Below are 20,671 nucleotides of genomic sequence, written 5' to 3' on the forward strand. Positions count from 1 at the left end.
CCTAATGACCCCCGAGCCTCCTGGGAAGGGTCATCACTCTTCACTATTCCCTAAAATCTGCTGCAGGCCACTCTCAGAGCCACAGAAGCAAAGCAGGACCTTAGATCCAAGGCAGCACAGATGCTCCCTCTGAACTTGGCCAACATGGAATTGACGATCACACTAACAGACTAAACTAGAGCCAGCTTAACCAGTTTTAAGCTAATTTAAACCGACAAGTTTATACTTTTGTTGATGACACCTATGCTCAAGTGAGGGACCTGTCCTCCTGTTCCCTTTTATGTCCTGCCCTCATGTCTCTCTGTTGGATTTGGGTGCTGAGACCCACCTCACAGCCCCATACTCCTGGATGTGGATGACTCCTCAATATTCGTGGTCCTCCTAGGAAAATGAGTTCTTCTAGGGACAACTGAAATGGCCAAGAAGGTCTCCCAAGATGGAAGGATGCTGAATGACCAGCTCAAACATCAGTATCTCCATTCAACACCTCTCAACAACCCCTGCTCCACAACAGCAGGCGGCCGCCACCACCACCTCCTCCTCCTCCCCACGCTCCCCCCCTGGGACTAGCCATGGTCTGACACAAAAAAGGCATGAATTTTTGTGCCCTCCACAGCCCTGTTCACCATCCCCTCTGCACAGCCTTGAGGATATTTGGGATTGTGCTGTAGCCCCCTTGCACTATGCATTCCTGCACTATGACCCCCAGATGGAATTTCACCTGGACTTCCCAGGGCTCAGACTATGACACTTTCTGTTCCCAGAGGGGTTGGGATCTGGTCCTGACCATTTGTGAGCTGAGTGAGTACCAGCAGCTACCGCAGGGGTTGGGCTGATGCAAATTCGGTTTTCTCTTCACTTCACTTCTACAACTTGAGATAAGGCACAGAAATCACAGCTATTACAAACATTTCACAAGTCACAGAGATGTTCCTATAAACCAGCTGCAAAGAGCAGTTAATACCAGAGAGGATGAGAGCTGCAAGTGGAGCTGTCTGCCAGGACACTGGCTGTAATAAAGGAACAATCTCAACAGACTTTGAACTTTTACAGTGAACAGAGAACGTTAAGAAATAAGAAAAAGAGCTTCAACTGGTGAAAGCTGCACAGGCAGCAGGGCTGCCACCCAACCCAGAAGGAACCTCCCCCTGGGCACGGGGATGCAGGGTGGGACTGGGGGTTCTTACAGCAGGAAGGTACTTACAGGAAGGCTGATGGACACTGTCTGAAATCCGCCAAGGCTCCTCTGGGTCTGGGAAAATCATTTTGTGCGAGCAGAGTGACTCAGGCCAAGTCCCTCCCTCGCTCCTCTCACACTGGAAAGAGGCTCCTTTATGTGACCAGCTCCTTGGCCCCCTGAGAACGTGGACCAAAACCCCATGGAAACAAATGAATATATCAGTAGTTCTGAGGGGATCAGGGACAAGCCCTGGGCAGGCAGCCACAGGTCTCTGCAAGGGCAACCCTGCTGCTCATACAGCTCTCCCCAGAAGCATTTTAGGACATTTGTTCCACCAGAACAACTCACCTGAGCCTCTCCTGCACATCCCTCATCTGGCACAGTTGTGCACTCCACCGGGGTCCCCATACAAGGGGTGGTGGGCAGGGTAACCCCACAGAGGAAAGTGATGGAGAAAAACCTCCCAGGCCACAGCTGGCAGTGGCAACTCTGCCTGGTGTTTGCTGTGCCAGCCTAGCTGGCTCCAACTCAGCTGGGGAGACAGGTCCCTCTCCCTCCCCTCACACCATTAACCTTTCAGCCCCAAAATAAAAGGTTATAAAAAATAATCAAAGTTCATTACATCCCTTAATGGGTCATTTGCAAGGGAATGACCTGGAAGCAATGATCAGGAGGGAGTCAGGAGGGGGAGGAGCCTCAGTCTCCCAGCCCCAAACCCACCAAAATACTCTATATTGTCCACACGAGCGATTTGGCAGGAAGGACAACTGACAGCCAGAGGGGTGGAACAAGGGCAGTCAATGGCTCTGGATCACCTCGTGTCCCAGGAACTGACCCAGAGTCTCCCATGGGATCTGCTTTGTAAAACCCTCCAAGGCCATCAGGGTCAGCCAAGACCAGAGGGGAACCAGGACACTGTACCCAAACCAAGTTCCCCTGGCATACGAAAGCCACCACGATGTTCATCTCTGGGCCACCATCAGGTGCCCTACACCAAGCAGGGATGCTGCCTACACACCCTGGCCCCCTGCCACCTTCCAAGCACCTCCAACTGCAACCCAGGGCACTGACAGAGTGGGGCCACTGGACCAGCAGCTCCCGCACAGGGCTCTGGTCATTTATTTTCTCACCACAAGCAGTTCCACATTCAGTGGGAGAACATTCCCCAGTCACCTCGTTCAGGGAGGGTCTTGGCAGCACTTGGAAGGGTAAGCTCTATCTCCTGGGGGCTGGAAACAAAGGCCCACTCAGGTGGACACTCCTGCATATATCACCAAGTGTTGCTTTCCAGCCTAATTGTTTCTAATCCCATTTGCAAACTGATTATTAAAAACAAACCCTCACAATAGCTGCAAATGCCACACCAGGCAGGCATCCCCAGCAGTAGTGTCAGGCTTCACTCCCAGGGTGCAAATCACACCCTCAAACCCTACACTCTTCTCTTTAACAAACACATTAATCCTTTACTGTGGCACAAAGAGGAGGGGTGGAAATACCCAAGAAATATAAGGGACTCATTTGTTATTATGCCACTACACAATGAACAGAGCCATTGTTCCTACCTGGGCTAACAATCCCTTTCAGACAACACAAGTGCTTTTCCAGTGTGTTCTTCAAAAAATGGCAAGACAAAGCTACTGGTGGATCAGTGAACAGTTCAGAAAATAAAACACAATAAAATAAACCAGCTAACATTATTCAGAGGATTTTCACACTTGATCTGTAAACGCTCTTTTATTTAATAAAAATAATCATCCATTATAGCAACTTCTGCTTGTGGTTTGGTTTTGTTTTTGTTTTTTTTTGTTTTTTTTTTACATTAAAGCACAGTTTATTTGCATTCCTCACCTCTTGAGGATTCAGTTCTGAAAATGCAAGTGAATGTAAACACTGCTCTCCAAGTCCCAAGATACATCTGGGGACACTTGGAGTTAATTAGAAAGTCAAAGAAGAGAGCAAAATCAACAAAACACTTCCCAAAAGTAAAAACATATTTTTAACGTCTCTTCCTGTGTACCATACAACTCCAGAGAAGGCAAATTCATTTATACATTCAATGTATACAAACTTTGCTTTCTCCAAGCACTTTCTGTGACTTGTCAGCATTTGATAAAGCTGTTTTCGTAACATTGCAGATTCATTTATTTATTATGATAAATCAAAAGTTTTTCCTATAAATGTTCTCCAGAAATTTATTCATGGCACAAGAATGTTAGATTTGTTATGTCCATTTTTGTTTTGGGTTTGTTTTTTTAACACAAAAAGCTGAAAGCCATTTCAGGAAAGAGTGTAAAAGCAGTATTAACTCTCTCTCCTGCTCCAATCCCACAATATTTACACTTCAATTAAAAAAAAAAAAAGCTTACTTACATTATAAAATAATGGGGAAACTGGAAGTTAAGTTCCCCACTTCAGAGTTTTGCCTTGTATAAGACTGAAAGAGGGATGCTTCCCTATTTCCTAGGAAAGATGAGACTGGCAGGTTAAAAACTGAACTCTTTCTTAATTGAGAAAGATGAATGGCCACTGTGCACAAATCCCTTCCTCTCTGCAGGAAATTCTGCAGAAGTTAAACTATTACAAATCAGCACAGATGAGATAACATGATATGCAGAGCCCTGCTGTTTGCTTTGAAACGTTACCTATTTACAGTTGAGGTGGAGGAAGCGAGTGAGCATCGAACACATTTCAGTGCTGCAGAGTGGTATAATATCAAACAAGATTAACTCGTGGGGAGCTTGGCCAGGTCCCAAGGCTCATGTTGCAAGGGAGACAGTCCCTGTTGCCTGGGACATCCCTGCCTGCACAGCAAAGCCACCGTTCTGTCAGGCTCTGCTCTCATGAGTAACGAGGTGGCTGTTGCCATCTCATGTGTCATGTCACAGGCAACACAGAAATTAAACACAAACATGTATGACATTAAAAAAAAGCAACAAAAACAGCCAGTCTGGTGAGGTCTGTGATCGCAAGCTTTATAGCCAAAACAAAACAAAACAAAAACCAAAAAAAAAATATTCAGGAATTTGGAAATTTTGGTAATATTATCAAACTGTCAGGTAGGGGAAAATTCCACAGAGGGAAAAAAAAAGAAAGAACTAACCCTCAACATAGGGGGATGGCTCTAGTTGTTCAGTCATTTTGAGTGAAGGACTTTGCAGGTAGGAAAAGAAAAACTTTCAAGGTATCAAAGATAATTAAAGCATTCACAGTTTCAAAGCCGCTTGCCTTACAAAAATTAAGCATTCAAATTCAAGAATACAATACTGTATTTTACAAGGGGGTCAAAATTCATTACATACACAATAGGTGGGCAAAAAGACACAACTAAATAAAAAAGCCAACACCTCTGGTGTGGCATAATCCCTCTTTGTTTTTCATCTGGCAGAGCTGCACGATGTTTGCCTTTAAAGAGTCAAACTGAGCAGTCATGAGAATATCCACTGAGAGATTATGGCAAAAGGAAAGAAAAAAAAAAACCCTAACAAACCAAGCAAGTCAAAGGCCATCCTCCCCGGCAAGCCGAATGCCACGGCTCGGACCTCCACTTGCCTGCTGCTTCTCTCTGCTGCTGCCCGGGGCTCCCACAGCCTCATCTCAGGTTTTAAAGGCTTCCTACTCAGAAGCGGAAGGAAACCATCCCACACAAGCACAGCCCGAGAGAGACTCACTTTACACTCCTACAAAGTCTTGATTAGTCCTGCCAGTAGCAAAGGGTCCTTCAAACACTCCTTTTCCTCTCTATCCTGCAGAGGATCCTTTTGAAGGCCCGTCTGAAGTCGTGGTTGAAAATGGTATAGATGACAGGGTTCAAGGAGCTGTTGCAGTAACCGAACCAGAAGAAGAACTTGAAGAGAGTGTCGGGCACGGAGCAGCTCTCACAGACGGCCATCAGCGTGTAGGTGAAGAAGAAGGGGAACCAGCAGATGACAAAGACCCCGATCACCACTGCAAGCACAAAGGTGAAGCGCTTCTCCCGGTTCTGCCTGCCTCTCCAGCGGGACCCTTTGGTGTTCCTCTCCTCCTCTGTCTTCCTGGGCAAACTGTCCCCGGGCTTAATTTGGCTCAGCTTAGTCTTGGTCTTTCCCCTCGATGGTCTCTCTGACTTCTTACACTGGTTGTTCTCCTGGTGCTCGGAGGAAGAGGTCTCCTCCATGTCTATGCCATTAACCTCTCCCTCTTGCCCACCACTGCCTCCTGCTGCCTTCTCCCCATTGAGCTGTGCTGTGGCTGGCAGGTCCTCCTTCTCAGTCAAGCCATTCTGCTTCTTCTCGGGGCGCTCTGCCCGCTTGTTCGGCGGGACCCTTGTTCTCCTCTTGGCTATCTGGTAGATGCGCATGTAGACCAGGATCATGATGAGGCAGGGGGCAAAGAAGGAGCCGATGCTAGAAGAGATGATGTACCACTTCTCATCATTGATCTTGCACCCTGCCACCCCCTGGTCAGCCTGCTGCCCGCTCTTCTTCTCGATGGAGATGAGTGGCGGGAAGGAGATAACAGCTGAGATGACCCAGACGATGAAGATGATGCATTTGATGCGTCGCGGGGTACGCTTGAGGTTGTACTCGATGGCTTGTGTGATGGACCAGTACCGGTCCAGGCTGATGGCACAGAGGTGCACAATGGAGGAGGTGCAGAACAGCACATCCAAGGCCAGGTAGATCTCACACCAGACTTTACCAAAGTACCAGTACCCCATCACCTCATTTGCCAGCGAGAAGGGGATGACCAGAGTGGCCACCAGAATGTCAGCTGAGGCTAAGGAGACCAGGAAGAGGTTCTGCGGGGCTTTGAGCGCCCGGCTGGTGAAGACAGCAATGATGACCAGAACGTTGCCAAAGACGGTGAAGAGCATGAGCAAGCCGGCCAGGCTGATGAGAGTGATGGTGGTGTGCAGAGGGTACGGCGTGCCCCAGCCCGGCCCGGCCCCGCTGTCGTTGAAGGTCCCGTTGGTGCCGGGAGGGGGGTAGCCCTCCTCCTCCTCCAGCTGCCGCTGGTACTCCATGGAGGAGAAGAAGTGTCCCCTCTCCGTGAACGGGCGCTCCAGGTTAAACATCAACCCCGGCTGCGCGGACACCCCCGCCCTTCGCCCCGGCTCCACCCGCGCCGTGCCCGGCTCCGCGCGGCTCCTCCGCGTCCTACAGCGCCGGCCGGGGCGGAGCGGAGCGCCGGGAGCCGGGGGGCTGCGGGCGGGCACGGCGCATGCTGGGCGCTGCCGCCGGGACCCCCGAGCGCGGCGGGGCGGGCGGAGCGGGGCCGAGGCTGGAGCTGCAGCCGGCCGCGGCTGCTCTGCCTCGCTCGCCGCCGAGCAGCTTTATAGCCCCGTATCGGGCCGGGGCTGCCGCGTCAGCCCCACGTGGGGAGCTGCCCCCGGTGCGCGCTCACGCACACACAGACACAGACAGAGAGACACACACGGACAGGCGGACACACGCGGACACACACGGCTCCACTCGCACACCGCGCACCCCTGCACCGACACGGACACGCGCGTCCCCCGCGCACGCCCCTCGCTCCGCTCTCAGCCCTCTCCGCGCACACACCGCACCCGCTCGCACTGCCTGTATTCGCACACCCGCTCGCACTGCCTGTATTCGCACACCCGCTCGCTCCCCGGCCCCTCCGGGCACACACCAGCACCCACTGTCACGCCGTCTCCGTCCCACGGTCTCGCCCAGCCCGGCTCTCCGCCCCGCCTGGAGCGAGCAGCGGCCCCGCTATCCCCGGGGATGGGCGTGCGAGGGGCGGCTGCAGGCGACAGCCGTGCGGCCGCTGCGCGGCCTCCGCGGGTCGGCCGGGGGTGCACAAAGCCGGGCAGCGAGGCAGTGAAAGCTGCCGCCCCGTTCCTCGTGTGCTCCGGTGAACGGACGGGCTCCTCTCCGACTGTGCGCCCGTGCTCGCTGGGAGCCCTGAGGACAGCGCCCTCCCCACGGCCCCGCGTGTCAGCCGTGGAGGGCTGAGCTGCCGGCCCCGAGGGCGGGGGACCCTGCGGGGCTGGAAGGTCCCCGGACACGGAGGGTCCCCGGACACGGAGGGTCCCCGCCGGGCGGGCGCTGCCGGCGGCCTCGGGCAGCGCGGGGGGGCAGTGGCACCTGCTGGCCGCGGTGCATCACTGCAGCCGCCGGGCCGAGCGGCGGCATCGCCCCGCTGCAGCATCCCCCCGACGGCCGAGGGGAGGACGGGCTGGCGGAGCAGCCGGGGATGGGGCAGCCCCGCACTGCCGCGCCGACCGCAGCCCGGCTCAGCCCCGCTGCACGGGGCACCCACGCCCCACCACAGGCTCAGCACACTCGCTCCTGGCCTGGGGTGCCCCGCACCTGGAAAGCCTCCCCGGGCGCTCCCCGGCAGCACCGGGGCTGGCATCACCCACTCCATGGCTGCAGCAGCAGCGTGGGAGCTCTGTAACAGCAAAGGAACAATAGTGATGCTCCAGGTAACCCACCCAGCCCCGGCGCCGACAGCCCTCAGCACGGACAGATCACTCACCCCCGGAGCACACGGCCTCCGGCCCTGATCCCCTTTGCTCGCGGCCTCTTTTTCCTCATTTTCAGATGGTTACAGTGATGCTCACTTGGTGCTCCAGATTCAGGCTGCTCTCAATCGCTGCGCTGAATGCTCAGGCCAATGAACCAATTTCCTCTGCAAGAGGAAAGCCTTCAGGGAGGAAGGCCTGTCATCTTTGTCCTCGTGCCACACACTGTGTTATAAGCCAGGCCCAGGAGCAGTGACGCCCAAGAGAGGGAACAGGAATGGGAGAGACAGGGTCTGGGAGCCAGACAGCACAGCCTCTGGGACTGGCATAGGGCTGAGTGAGGGAAAACGAGGGGGAATCCCATTCTCTGAGCACGTGAGTGCAGGGCCCACTGCACTGGTGTGTCTGGAAAAAGGGCAAAATGCAGACAGTAATTTAAAACCTGTAAATTGAACCCAAAAGGACTGACATGCCCACAGAAAAGATCTCTGGGAATAAATGTGACATACAACCACATACTTCAGTGCAAGGATGAGAGAACCAAGTCACCTAAGTCTATGGCAAGGCCAGGTGAGAGGTCAAGGATATGCTGGACTTGGCAAACACCTTCTGCCTTTTGCTGTTTGCAGGGGACCACTGTGCTCTGCAGGGTGCCTTGTTCTGCCTGGCAGAGTCTTCCTCAGATAAGGAGTCTTCATCACTCTCAGCAGAAGCCTCCATGGTCACTGCTTGGGCGGAAGCACCCAGACAGGGAAGGGTGCAGGCCTGCATGATGAACCCCTTCTGTGATGATCCCAGTTCTAACACTTCATCCCAGTTCATCCCAGTTCTAACAGTTCACTTTCACTAAGGCCACCAAGGACTGTCTGAGATGCTTTGCTCAGACCTGAGATGGTGCCTTTCTGGAAACACCCTGCCTTCTCCCCATGCTCTCTGAATTTCCCAACACAGACAGAATGCTGATTTAAATGACAAAGCATGACCATCTGCCTTGATTTTTTGTCTCTTTTTGTAGCTAGACACCCTCAGTCTGCCTGAAGCTAAACACAACCAACAACCTTGCTCCTGATCCACTGCATGGCAAAAGCAGCTTTGATCAGTTTTCTGGGACAAAGAGCTCAAGGGAAGCACGAGGCCAAAGACCTGGAAAAAAAAGGTTTGTCCCAGAAAAACCACTAGAAAGAGAGCTCTCTGCAAGTGGGGAACAGCTGGGATGTCATTGTGTTCATTTCAGAGAGGGGAAAAACCTGCCTCATCAAAGGCACTTTCCTCTCATCACCACCATTGTGTGCATGTGACATCTCTGTGATTTTATTGACAGCAGAAGTGCTCAGCGCTGTCTGCAAAGTGACTCCGAAATGCTAAGTCTCCCCTTGATTTTCTCTGCAGGTTATCTCATGACTCTGCTCAGTTGTTGAGATGAAGGCTGGTCAGAAATTGCAAGGGCTGGCAAGTACCCTGAAGATCTCACATGACAACCCATGGCACGCCTTGTCCTATAGGACAGCTGTCTTTACAAGTCTATACTACACTTGATGATAATTTGTAATATTCATAAAGCCTTAATTCCCAGAGTCCTGGGATTAGGCAAGAAACTTGAATTTTTAGCTCCTGGAAGACTGTAGAGAAAAGTTCCACAGGGACAAAAAACAGCTACCAAAGAGAACATTTTTATAACAATTCCCTGGCATTTGCATCCAGACACTCAATTTTTGCCTGCGTGCCTCTGACAACATTAATATGAGTAATAAGACTCTGCAGATCAAACTCAGTCGACAAGTGCCTGACAAGACAGCCCAGAAAACAGCCTGTTCTCTGCAGCATCCCACACCAAAGACCTGCAGGAACCTGCCCTTTCCCCAGAAAGCAGCCTGGTTTCTCAGCAGAGCCCCACGAGGAATGGGGCTCGCCAGACGAGGGGGATGGCCTGGGTGCACGCTAATGAGTGAGGCTGAAGGCTGTCAAGCCTCCTGTGATGGCTCCCCCTGCACCTGCTGCCATCCCAGGAGGGCAGCAGTGACCTTTCCAAGGCACGGCCGCCAAGTTGGCATTCAGCTCGCGTGCCTCCAGCGTGCCCCGCAAACAAACTGACCTTTACGGCTGCTTTCGGGTCATTAATTAGGCATGCTGCTTCCATGTTTACACATCTCTTCCACTCCTCGACTCCAGCATCGCTTCCAGCATTGTCTCCATTGCAGGGAAATGAGACCACCCTCCCCTATTGCCTCTCGAGGAGAAGGAGCTGAGAAACATTCATGTGGTCTCAGAGTTGCTCAGAGCATGAAGCAAACCACATATGAAGAGAGAATCTCTGGAAAGAATCGCTGTGGTAATAAGGCTGAAAAATGTGTGTTTTGAGCAACCAGCCCCAGGAGTTGTTTATTTCCAGAAGAGCAGTGAGATTCTGGCAGGGGAAAATTTAAAAAACACTGGTGAAGTACCAAGGCTTGCTTTTTAGAGAGTCAGGTTCAAGCCTAAGAAACTGGACAAACCTAAGACTATGCCAAGGCACAGCAGCACAGACTCCTGGGGGGAACCACGTGAAAGGGGCAAACATCGGAACAAGGTGCACAAATCATTGCTCAGCAGAAGCTTTCAAGAGCAACTTGATACAAGCATAAAAGAGGGAAGCCTTGTAGCTGTGGAGGTAAACAGCAGTCAGTTTGCTTTGCATGAGGTCTGTGATTTGCACTGATCTCAATATTTGCATATCCACGGCAGGAAGCCCTTGTTGTAGCTGTGTATTTTGATCATGCTGCTGGGCTTATCCGAATGTCTCAAAGCAGGGTGTCTTTCAGGAGGATTTGCCTTACTAACTGTTCAGTGTAAGGCACTGAAACCCCATGGCTTGTGACACCTTGTGGACTAATGACTGAGTAGCCCTTCATAGCAGCTTCAATTTGATCAGTTTTCCTGCAGGTCCAGGACAAGCCAGCAGAGATGCACCCAAGTCACACAAAAAATTGGTTTTCCCTTTTACTGTGTTAACCCCAGGAGCAGAAAGAGCATAGGAGCTGTCAGGGAAGAGGCACAGACATTCTGCAGGCAAACCTGGCGTTGCTGGGTTTATGATGTTGTCACTGCAAAGTAATACAGCAAGCACACCAACCATTTCCAGGAAGATGTTTCAAATGTTGTGATTCCTATTTTCCTTCTATTTCTAAATTAAATTCAAAAACTGTCTAGTGTGGCCACCCCTCCAGCTGCTTTGAGATCCCAGGCACTTTTCCTCCTACACACATTCAGAGCCACAGCCCTTCCATTTCCCACCACTGCTGCACATGAGAGTTTGGGGTTTGCTCTTTTCACAGATCTCACAGCAATAGCTCCTGCAGAGCCAGGCATGTTTTCCAACAGAGTTTTTCTGAACTCAGCTGCTGGATGTACTTTTCCAAGTTTTTTGAATAAATCAGTAGTAAAGGGATAGCTGCAGCAGTGGTCTGTGCTAACACCTAATCCCCTTGTGAGTAGGGATGCTGCCATGGTATCAGATGTTTAGAGAGGAAGGAAAGGAGACACACTGAATATTACCTACAGTGGCAGTTCTTCATTCCCCCCACGCAGACAGCTGGCTCAAAACAGCACAAGATGGATGCTGTGTGACCACCTGCTCCTCAGGTGTTTTTTTTTTTTTTTTTGCAAACAACTTGAGAGCTCTGCTTGCCTTTCCTCTACTGTTCGGGTTGCCTGCCCTGTTCAGCAGGATTTTAACTACCAGATTTGATTGCACAGCCCTAAACCAACAGCCAAGAGAAACATTTCCATGCTACAGATTATAGCATGGCAGAGTATGGGGTGAGGCTGACATGGGGATTGTGCTCATGCAAGCCTCTGGTTTATTTGTTCAGTATTTTCCCCTCTTGCTTCTGCCTGGTGTCACGGTGGCCTCTGGAACATAAAAAGCTTGTTTCAGCACTGCAGGAGGAATGATGCATAAGAAACCTCCCTGGCTGTCTGCATGTTACTGGCTTTTGCCCCTCAGGCACTTCAATGCCTGTGGGAGAAGGGAGAGTGAGATGTGCATTTTCTCTCTGCAGGACCCACAAATACACACACACACACACATACACATACATGTACCTCTGTGCCAAGCACAAAGTGAGTGTGTTTTGGTGAAGTGTTGTTTTCTTTATTCAGTTCCCTGTTTGGAACTTCTTCCTCACTCCATCCTGCAACATGGCCAGAACTAAACAACAGGGGGCCATCCCTTAGTGCTGGGGAGCAGCTCCATTCCCCTCCCCAGGCTTCCCAGTGTGCCAGCTCACAAGATAGATCCCACTGAAATTAGCCAAGAGCAGTGGAAACATAGTAAAAAATAAACCAAACTGTCTCTGGACCATTCCTAATACACTACAGGAACCTTCCATACTGCTCACTATCTCACTCAGGGAACTGAGTCATTGCCTCTTATAAAACTGCGTACCAGATTACAATGGGCTTTTCTATACCCAAGGACCACACTGCCAAAACAGTGAAAACACAGCCAAATCCTTCCAGCCATAGTCAGACCTAGGGTAGGTGATACTCCCCAACCTCTGGCCCCACTCCTGCCTGGAGGTTGCCCACACACAGCCTTGTTCCTGTGGGCATTCCTTGATCTGCTTCTGTGCCAAGACTCCCCTCAGCAACAATGCCCAGCAAGAAATAACCAAGCCAGAAGCACTGCAACACTCCTGGAACCAGGGCAAGCAGGTCAGTGTTCCAGCCAGTCACAAAGGGAATGGCTCTCCAAGCCTGCACTGCAACAGCTCGCCCTGAGAGGTGGTAGATGCCCCATTCCTGAAAGTGTTCATGGTCAGGTTGGTTGGGACACTGAGCAACCTGATCTAGCTGAAGATGTCCCTGCTCATTGCGGGGGAACTAGATTTGACTATATGACCTTTAAAATGCTTTCTAACCCAAACCATTGTATGATTCTGTGAAAAGCAGGTCATCCTGGGCAGAGTGGTACCCAGGGCAGTATTCAGAGAGCAGAAAAGGTTGGGCACCTAATAACCTTGGCTAAACGAAAGCAATAATGTTTCTGCAGCTCAACAAGTTCCCCTTCATGAGCAGAGTCAGCCTATGTTTAAGACAAAGTTGAGACCGCATCCCTATAAAGCATTTAATTTCCCAGCTGGGACACGCTGGCATTCAGTTACTCAGATGAGGAGTAACTCATTCTTTCAAGTCCCACTCCCCACTGCCCACACGTGTGCACCTGCCCTTTCCTTCCCCATTCTCCACCATCTACTTCACTACCTCTGTGGCAGGGGCTGCCGTCATCAACATTCCCTCGATCCCTCTTGTGAGGGCAGGGGTGCCCCAGGTGAGCTGTAACTCTCCGGTCCATCACACATCCCACGCTAACTCCTCCGGCACAGCCAGAGAAAAGCTGCCAGTGAAGCAAACAGCTCTGAAAAGAGATGGCACAACAGAGAGCAGCCATGCAGTGACTGCAATTCCCATCTGCCAAGGTGTGGGTCTCACAGCAGGTTCAGGTCCTAGTGGGAAAGGGGAAGCAGATCATACACCCTCTTCCAAAACCAGACCAAAGTAAATTGCTACAGCAGGAGACAGCTTTCTGACCTGCGTCAGGCAGGTTTGCCATCTGTGTGTAACACAGCTTGCCACGGCTACATCAATGCAGGGGGGCGGCAGCAATTCTTGAAGGCTGAGCTGTATAAAATGTCCAGGGAATAATTGCCTGAAATTGCCGGATTCCCAGAAAGCAGAGCACGTCAGCATGGTTTCACAGGGAGGGAGGCCACCAGAGAACATAGCGAGACTTCCCGCGTTTTCCCTTATTCCTTACTTCACCATCTAGTGGCAAAAGCAAATAACACTGAGGAGCCATCCAGGAACTGCAGCAGCTCTGGAAGGAGATTGTGCTTTGCACCAACTCCTCCTGCTTAGATCAGCTGCCTCAGCTGGGGATACAGAGGAGGACACAGGCAACATCCAGAGCCCTGCAAGTCTCCCAGTCCTAAATCATGGCCCTGTAAAAACACCCCTCTGCACAGGCTCACTCCCCTCCCAGATGGAACACTGAGCACCCCATGCTGCTGTGTCCCCACTGTCCCCATGCCAGCTGCAGTCCACAGGCTCCTGTAATTCCTCCCCCAGGCAGCAGTTCTTCCAGCCCTGCTCCTACCCCAGCCTCTCCTCAGAATGGCCCCTGCTCCCAAGGGGATAGCAAGCATAGGCAGCAGAGCAAACCCAGGTCTGCTGGCAACCAAACCCAGTCCAGGCTGAGCCAAGCCCCCAGGAAGAGATGTCATGGTGAGCACAGCCCTTCCAAGTTGAAACTTTTCCTTCCCCACCTCAGCTGAACTGTTAACCAGGGGTGCAGTGAGTAGAGGACAAAAGGTGGCAAGGGACACATAGCTCCAAGGAAAAACCTTCACTGTGGACTCAGATAGGTGTTACAAGTACCTGGGGCGCTGGAGAGAGCTTGTCTTTGTCAACTTTCCAGAGCTGCTTTCTCCCTGTGCTGCCCTTTGCCATCAGGCCATGCCAAAGGGGAGAGTTCCACCAAGGTCCTTTCCACATCCCAGCCACAATCCACCCACTTGGCCATGGCAGGAATGCTTGCACATAATCTGGTCCATGAGAGGGAAGAAGAGGGCACCTGTCTCTGCAGGGAGACCACCCATAATGGGGAGGTCACAGCAAGTTCAGCCCCCAGACCAGGGCCAAGTGCTGCTCCACATTTGAACTCCAGCTGGTCCATGGTCCACCACCTTCTTGGCCTGTGAGGTGGTAGTCAGGTGAGCCAAAAACAGAGTGCAACCATCTTCATCTGGTGGGCAGAGAATGAAGGGTTCTTCTCTCCAGGGCCAGAGTTTCCATCCTCACAGTGGCATGCAGGTTCTGCATCCATCATCATTACTGCACTCATTCCCACACTGCCTACAAGACAATTACCCCTATGCAGATTGCAAGCCACAATCACAGGGATATTGCAGATTGCAAGACACAGTCACATACATATTGCATAGGGATATTACAGATAGCAAGGTACAACTTGTTTTTCTCCCTGAGAGGCTCAAATTAAGTTTAAACACCAGCTTTTGATATACTTGCTTATTCAGCACTGTCAGTTGCTTTTCAGCAGCACAAACTGGCTCTCTCCCCAGGAAACATTTATCCTATCTGGGAATCAAGGGTGGTAATGTGTAATGAGGACAAAGCACTTAGAGAAGGCAGGATGAGTGAAACACTATATCTCCACTTGCACTTTTTCAACTCAGATTTTCCCTTTCCCTGGAAGCATCCTAGGTACCAAGGGAAATTCCTGCCATACAAAATTCAAGAGCAAAATAATCCATGTCATTCCCTGAAGTGTAACAGAAAACTGAGCACATGTCAGTAAGCATTAATCTCTGCTGCTTCAAACTCTTACTTTTTTTCCCTGAGAAGTCATTTTCAACCCTGAACAGAACAACAGCAGATTCTTCTGCCACAACTTTGCCTTTGCACTCTGATGAAGGATACAGCAGGTCAGTGCTCCCATCAACACAGGACACCATACCCATTTTCACAAGGCTTGATGTCTTTAACACCCTCCGCCACTTCAAGAAAAACCAACAGGAGCCATAGCTGAGGGAAGGGAAAGGAGCAATCTCTGCTACTTCGTGCATATTCTGCTGTTCAGCTTGTCAGACCCAGTGAAAAGCAAGGGCAGGAGCGAGCGGCAAAGCAATCCATGAGAAACACTGGAGCTCCCCAGACAGGGAGAACTGAACCCATCCTGAACTCTTTCTTTCCACTTGTTGAGGCCAAGCCTTTTGCTGGGCAACAACCACAAAGTGGAAATTGCCATACAGCAGCCAAGCACTCCCAGAGGCATAGTACCACTGCCCTCAGACACGCACAGGAAAAAACACAAGTGAAAACTCAGCACCCTTTCATTCTAGCTAGGCTAAAAATACCCCCCAAATCTTCAGAAAGGCAGCTCACTGCTACTGCAACTGGCTTTAACTGATGGCAACTCAAAACCATTTTGTTGAGGAGCCCTTCCGATCTACCTACCCAGCCACCAGGCTCATGTGCTTCCCTAAGCATTGGGACACCTTGCCAGGCCTGAAAAGTCCTCTGAAGTCACTGAAGATCACCACTGATTCCTCACTACAATCCAATTTCAGTTTTCCTTAAGCAGAGAAAAAGACAAAAATTATACAAAGCAATTGCGGCAAATTTAACAAATACTTTTTAAAAATGTAAATTTTTAAACATTTCTGGGGAATTACGTATCTGTATGAAATGAGAATGTCATTTTCTTATTAATACTTCACTAACAATTTAACTGTGGGAGCATGTGAGTTTTCCTAAAGCAGAAGTGGTATTATTAAGCATTAAACATATTTCAGAACTCTTTACCAGACTGTTAAGCATTTTGTGTCACTTCAAAAATTAAACCATCCATCCTTTTTCCTAAATGTTTTGGAGCACAGATTTGCCACAGAATTGCCGTTTAATCAAAATTCATTCCTTTCTAGGTCTTGACATGTACCCCAAGCCAAATCTTTTATCTGGCAGGTACTCAGACATGCATCCCTTTACAGGGACTCTGAGACACAACATAAAAACCTGGCTGTGTCCAAGGAGCCAACAGAGAAGCTGTACAGCAATGCACAGCTGTGCCATGTGCAGCTGATCCATCTTTTTTTATTTTCTTCTCCCAGCCATCTGTTCCCAAATCCTGTTTTTCTCTTGGTGTTTCCATTCTGCAATAGAACTGGAGAAAAGGGGCTCATAACCAACACAAAGCAAGTTCAGAAGAACTGGCTGCACCAACAGGTACATGGGGCAGAAGTCACTGGTCCTACACCATCTTTTTGCTCTCCCTGCCTTCCTCCACTTGCTTCAGCTCAGCAGTGTGGGAGGCATGGGAGTGAGATACCTGGCTGCTGGCAAAAGAGGTAAATCTGAAGTTAGAAAGTTGGCAGGTAAGAGCACAAGTGGAGAGGTTGAGATCAGAGTGGATAGGAGTTGAAGAGCTCACAGGGGAAAAAAAAAGCAATGTTGGAACAGAAACAGTTATGGTTCTGTTTTAAAGTGACATCAACCCTCCCCAAATTTCAAAAGCGTCTACAGAAAAAGCAATGGCGTGGCCTCAGGACCATCCATCTGGTGGAGCTACAGACACAAGAATCTTGGCTGTGCCTGGAGCTGCAGTCTGGGCTACCAATAGCATCAATCAGGAGAGGCTGGCAGGCTACCACCCGCTCTCAGCTTGGCTCCATTTGCTTATAGGGCATTGCCTCCAGTGCTTTTCAGTCTTTCCAGGCAAACCTCTGACTCTGTGGAGCTGCTGGGACTCTCTCCTGGTCCCCAGATCAGAACCCCATGGCACTGTCTGATACAGCTTTTTGGGAAGCTGGAAATGCCTGGCAGGCCTAAAAATAAGTGCTTGACTTAGAGATGATTAAAAAGCCTGAAATCAGAGCTGCCTCACTAACCAGAAGTTCCATACCTAGTTAACTTTCTTGCCCATTACTGCTCTGGCAAGGATAGATAATTCTAAGTCAGTTATAACTTCCCACTCAGTTAACATTACTTGTCCAGGACCAAAAAAGATGAAGGGCATCCAAAAAGCTTGGGTCATATGGAGAAGAGTTTTACTGCACTGTCTTTACCACTGCTGTTTTCAAACAGCATCTTAAGATTTTCAAGGAAAAAATGTATTTTCATTAAAACTGACCACATGAAGTTTGAAAATCACTTCAGGCAGTACAGCTGTAATAATGCAGGACAAAATGCAAACCAGCTACTACTAGGTCAAGCAAAGCCAAGTACCAAACTACAACAAATTAAGGATTCATTATGAGTCTTAACAAAGAAATACTTTACTAATAGAAAGGAAAAAGAGGGTATTGTGGAAAGAGCTTTTGAAAGGGAACACTTGTCTGCAATTTTGCAGATAGCATCTTATTTGGAGGCAGTGGGATAGATTGAGCTCTGAAGACTCTTAAAAGGTTTTGCAGCAGAAAAAAAATAGTTGCAAGGCACATTGTCAGATCATTAACTGTGCAGCCCAGGCTGCCAGCTGCTCACTCAGAAACTCCAGATGGCTCCTCCTCTAAAACATCATCATTTGATCTTGGTAATCAAATTATCTCCCACTCTTACAATCCGAAGTGAGGCAAGGGTTGAAGGAAGAGATGATGTATTTTGTTTGACTGAGATGGATCGCAAAAATGAAACCAATTAGCTTTCAATGCACTCAGCCTGTTCCAGTTGTATCAAAGCTAACCATCTCCAGCCCTCTAACACCTTTTTTTTCTACCATGGCCATCACAAAGAGTTCACAGCATCAGGTAAGCTCTACAGAGCTGCCCAGTGCTCAGATTTTATGCAGTATTTGTATACTAAACAACCTACAGTGGGCATCTAAAATACTCAACTTCCACCAGTGGAGAGCAGCACCTGTCACTGGAGAGCAGTGCTGGGACACTGGGTATCCTGGAGCACTTGGGCTGGATTAATCACACAAACATGTCGTGTTTGTCTTGCCACAGACACACAAGACACCATCTGCATATTTTTGAGATCTTTTGTACAGCCTTAAGGACACTCTTCACTTTTCACTGAATTAGAGCCAAATAGAAAGGTTCTTGTGGCCAGGCTCATCTGGGGATGCTCACTTCAACCATCTGAACAAAAAGTGGTCTCAACTAGCAAGCTGCCCCCCAGTCCAGGTGGCTGCCAAGCTCTGGATGCTATCAATTGTCAGCAGGATGCTCCCTGTCATGGAAGGGTCAGGGAAAGTTCCTTTTCTTCACTCTACAAAGACTTAAAGGAAGAAAATAAAACCCAACCAATGCAGTCTCCAATTTCTCTTCCAAAAAAACAGTAATAACAGAAATTTCCCAGTATTTTCAGATAATGTTTGGCTTTGACAGTTTTAAAAGGTCATCTGAAATATTCAAAAGTCAAAATCTTCCAAAACAATGAACTCTTACTAGCATGAAGAGAATATTTTAAATCCTGGCATTATTTAAATCAGTACACTATGAAAAACTCTTTATTAGTTGTTTTTTATACCTAGTTGCAAGAGATGATGGAAGACAGTTATAGCTAATCAGAGCAAACAATTATCTACAGCAGAGGGTGGCCTGCTCTGAAGTACAAATCCCAATCTGATCCTTGCCTAGTGGGATTATTCCTCACCAGATCTTAGTACTAAACTTTATTACCCACTCAACTTTAATTTTCTTAACAGAACTGTAATTTCACAAAGCAGAAGTACACAAAGAACAAAGAGTTTGCTAAAGGCCACAAACTAGGAAAAAGACTTAGAGCTGGGACTAGAAAACCACAGAGAAAGGCAGCAAGAATTATAAGAGAATGGAAGAGGTTTAGCTTGAAGAGAAGCTGAAAAACTAGAACTCCATGACTTGGAGAAAAAAATTATGAAAATAAACCCAAAACCTTCAAGAGTGGTAAAAAGCAGATGAGCAGGGAAAAAACTGTTAATAGATTTCTAGTTCTACAAGAACTAGGAGTTACCAAATAAAATAAGTGGGCATGGTTTGAAACAAAAGGAAGTACTTTTTCACCCAGCACATAATGATATTGTAGAATTATTAGACACAGGATGTCACAGAGGCCAGAAATACACAGAGATGTAAAACTGGGGGAAAAAAAAGAAAAAAGAAAAAGTAAAGTTTCTTCTGTGAACTTGCTTTATCCATCAAGGCTACTGAACGCAGTGATGCAGATGCTGTTTCCTTTCTGCAAACCCTTCAAACTGTGGCTGGTGAGGTCTGGAGCAGTACAGCAAAGGAACTGCACATCTGCACAGCCCTGTCAGACAGGGGTGGATGGGAGGTGGTCCAACATCACAGCACAGGAGTGCCATGGTGAGGAGACTGGCTTGTTCTTATGGTTACAGGATCAAAATTCAGGTATTTTAATCAGACCCTCTACTGATTTTAATCAGCAGGGATCTGATGAAATGACAGAAGCACTCATTGCACAAGTGACTGCTGCACACTATGAGAGTTGGTTCCAGCTTTTTTAAGTGACCAGCTACAGTCCTCTTCCTCTTTCCTCATGTCCAAACTCCTGAGGTCTTTCTATTCTGACTTCCAGGACACTGTTTTTTTTGTTTGTTTGCTGGTAGGGCACGACGTAAGCGTGACTTTCTTGAAAGTCTGTGCAATGAGCTTCACAGAGCTGGAAGATAGCAGTTTAATCAGTGCCATGGCAGCTTAGCAATACAGTCTTTTATTAAACCTGAAGATTAAAAACTGGTGTCTGTCTTTTAGGCATCACAATTCTATACCTACTTTAATTTTGTTGCTGCTGAAATACATTTTGCACTAAAATCCAAGATTGATTTTCCCCATCAGAGAGAAAGCTATGGGATTTTTTTACTACATGCCCTATTAAACCATACGAAAAGGAATATAATTTTTTTTAAATATTTGCTTTCTAGGTCTCCAGTCTACATGTCTTTGAATAAAGAAGTGACTACCATCCAACTTTTGAAGTTTCCTGTAATTGCTCCACATGAAAAATCTCTATTTTGAGATCTTTTGAAGAGTGGTAAGTATATAATGAGAAATAAGTTTTTAATAATTTGAGGTGCTGCAAAAGTAAATTTATATCCAGGTTAATGTCAGACTAGAAATACTAGAAAACTTTGAAAAGACTCAGTGGCAGCTTATTTACAAATATACTATTTATAATGAATGCACTGATACAGAATGACTCTTTTAAAAAAGCAAGGCAATCTTTTATATAGACATAACAACATTACAATAATTCAGATTAAAAGTACATTTTTGTGGACTGTTTACACTCTTACTTAGCTTTTCACCACAAAATTAATGTGGTCTGATATTTTTCCATAGCAAAGGTCCTTTGCAGTCCTGGTTAAGATCGAAATCAGAATAATAATAATAGACATAATTTTTTTTTATATTTGCTAATGTGATAACAAACCCATTCGTAGATCCTATCATTTGTTTGTAATTGTCCTTACTGTGTCTTGAAGTTTGTGTTGTGCAAATTACTGCCAACTGCACATTTCT

At 48.4% G+C, this 20,671-nt stretch overlaps 1 protein-coding gene across 1 annotated transcript; it reads right to left on the reverse strand.

Annotated features, from left to right (window-relative positions):
- Positions 1 to 4,898: 4,898 nt before the first annotated feature.
- ADRA2A (adrenoceptor alpha 2A) lies at positions 4,899 to 6,233 on the reverse strand. Its single transcript, XM_062496440.1, has one exon. It carries the CDS (start codon positions 6,231 to 6,233, stop codon positions 4,899 to 4,901), a length of 1,335 nt encoding a protein of 444 aa, XP_062352424.1.
- Positions 6,234 to 20,671: the final 14,438 nt, after the last annotated feature.

Source organism: Cinclus cinclus, chromosome 7 (genome assembly GCF_963662255.1).
Source record: "Cinclus cinclus chromosome 7, bCinCin1.1, whole genome shotgun sequence".
NCBI lineage: Eukaryota > Metazoa > Chordata > Aves > Passeriformes > Cinclidae > Cinclus > Cinclus cinclus.

Bases quoted from the DNA above. Each gene is read 5' to 3' on its own strand.
- ADRA2A (XM_062496440.1), bottom strand. From the start codon at position 6,233: ATGTTTAACCTGGAGCGCCCGTTCACGGAGAGGGGACACTTCTTCTCC.